Source organism: Fukomys damarensis, unplaced genomic scaffold (assembly GCF_012274545.1).
Source record: "Fukomys damarensis isolate Sample0158 unplaced genomic scaffold, DMR_v1.0_HiC HiC_scaffold_29, whole genome shotgun sequence".
Classification (NCBI taxonomy): domain Eukaryota; kingdom Metazoa; phylum Chordata; class Mammalia; order Rodentia; family Bathyergidae; genus Fukomys; species Fukomys damarensis.
In genome coordinates, this window is record NW_022900941.1 from 2,075,951 (window position 1) to 2,078,300 (window position 2,350).

The 2,350-nt window shown below is 42.0% G+C and overlaps 1 protein-coding gene across 2 annotated transcripts in view; it reads right to left on the reverse strand.

Annotated features, from left to right (window-relative positions):
* Positions 1 to 1,832, reverse strand: part of Uggt1 (UDP-glucose glycoprotein glucosyltransferase 1) — a 129,598-nt gene extending 127,766 nt beyond the window's left edge. For both annotated transcript variants that reach the window (XM_010637631.2, XM_010637630.2), the window contains exon 1: positions 1,799 to 1,832. In XM_010637631.2, the coding sequence (XP_010635933.1) occupies positions 1,799 to 1,820 (22 nt within the window). In that variant the 5' untranslated portion in view covers positions 1,821 to 1,832. The remainder of the gene's footprint in view (positions 1 to 1,798) is intronic.
* Positions 1,833 to 2,350: the final 518 nt, after the last annotated feature.

Here is a 2,350-nt window from a genome sequence, read left to right on the forward strand (position 1 = left end):
AAAAAAAAAAAAAAAAAAAAAAAAGAACAAACCTCCATCTGGCACTTTCTTCATGGGCTTCAAAGAGTCATTTGCTCATCCAGATGGTGTTTGAATGTCTATACATAAATCCCAGTGTACACAATAGCACATAGGACTCATGTTTAGGTATAAACATGGAAAAATACCAAAGATACGAAGGAGCCAAACCCAGCAGATCTTTATTGGTAATTTGTTAGCTGGGGAAAGGAAATCTAAAAGTGGCAGACAGTAGATCTGAGGTGTCAGTCGGAACTCCGATGCAGTCTCTCCCTGGGCAACCGTGACACGGCTCCGTGCTACGTGGAGAATGTGTGCTTTGTGGGTCTTTTGTGATGGAGTGGTCACACAGAGTTAAAATCACACAGCAGTTCTGGCCAGCGTACCATTGTTAAATATTTGTTAATATCAATGTTAAAGTCTGAATCCTCAATGGTGCCGCCACCTGCCTCATAAGCTCAAGGTCCCAAGTTCAATCCCCGATACCAAAATTTAAAAAATGTGAATCCTAAGTTATCTCCCAAAGTTCATGTGTTGAGATCTTGTCCCACTGCTGGGTGGTAGGAGGACCTTTAGGAAATGGGAGGCCAGCGAGTGTCCCGCGAAGGAAGGTTAGGGTCTTGGTCACTCTCTCTCTCCTTCTCTCTGCCCCTGTCTCCCTCTCTTCTCTTCTCTCTCCCTCGCTCCCTCCCTCTCTGTTTCCTGGTTGTCATGAGACTAGCAGGCTCAGGCACTCCTGCCATGCATGTCTACCATGATGTGTTGCCTTGCCACAGGCCCAAGCAAACACTGTAACCTCCGAAACCATGACCTAAAGAGAAACTTCCTCCTTCTAAATTGTTTAACTCAGGGGCTGGGGATTTAGCTCAGTGGTTCCACCACCTACTTTGCAAGCGCAAGGCCCTAAGTTCGATCCCCGGTAAAGAGTGGTAAATCGTTTAACTCGGGTATTTTTGTCATAGAAACAGAAAGCTTTCTACTACAGCCATGGAAGGACTTCCTACCCATTGAGTTCTGGTGCATTGCAGGTTGGCTCTTCCACTCCAGAATTCTAACTATGAATCTAACTATAAATATTTCTTGATGTGGGTCCTCGGCTACAGCATCAGCCTGGGCTGAATGTCCCTCTGCTCCTGCCCAGGCTCACTTAGAGCCCTGGACTCCCATGTAGGAAAGACAGGATTTTTAGTGAAACATTCTGGCAGATTCATAACTTCACTAGACAAAGTTAGTTCACAGACGCAATCTGTAGATTTTTTTAAAGTGGTAGCAGGTATACAGGTCACCTGCTTGAATTAGTCTGATGAATCTTCTCCCTGTTAAGTTTTCTGGACATCTGGACACAGTGTGAAATACTCATCACTCTGTTGGCTCAGACATCCTCGTTAAGCCAGGCATTGATACACACGGGTATCTAGAGCCCCCATTTCCTTCCTGGCAGATTTTTGTGTCTCTTTGAGTGCCTGAGGGGCACACTTTGAAGCCCACTGCACAGATGTGCTTGTGAATGCTGGCAAAATCTGCTCAGGCCAGCACCTCTTCAATGGCAGAATGCACTGAGCCCCAGGCTGTCATATCAGCCGCACAGGTAACTTCTATGACACACTTTCTATCACTGATGGCCTTTGAAGAAGAAGCGGCGAGAGCTCTCCTGAGTTAAAAGCAACTAAACAAGTCTCTGTATACCTCTCTCCTATGTGTAGTCATGCTTTTTGTTATTTAAAAAAAAAAGGTTAAAGAAATGTTGGGAAATTCAGACATAAAAAAACTTCACACATACCTCTATTCTCCATATACATCATCACCAAGAGGACAGGGATTTAGTTCATTGATTCTGCTTCCTCGAAAGTGTGAGGTCCCGAGTTTGATTCCTGGTACCAAAAAAACAAACATCAGTGGACTTCCCTTTATTTGTTTTAGGTATAAAATGAAAATCCACTTTTAGCCCACTGATCCCTGTCCTATTTTTTAGCATAGAGTTCATAATATTCCCCTTTTGTCCTTTTAATGCCTGTAAAATCTATAAAGAAGTTACTTTCTTGGTATTAATAATTCCTGTGTTCTCCTTTTTCCTAGTCAGTCTAGTTAGAGATTTATCAATTTTTATTTCTCTTCTCAAAGAACCAGCTTTTGCTTTCATTGGAACTTTCTATTGTTTTTTCATTTTTCATAGATGCTTTCTCATCTCTTTATTTTTTGCATGCTTTGAGTTTAATTAGCTTCTCTTTTTCTAGTTTCTTAAAGAGGAAACCTAGATCATTGATTTGATTCAGTTCTGTTTAATGTTCTAAATTTTCCTCTAAGCATACTTTTAGTTGTATTCTGCAAATTT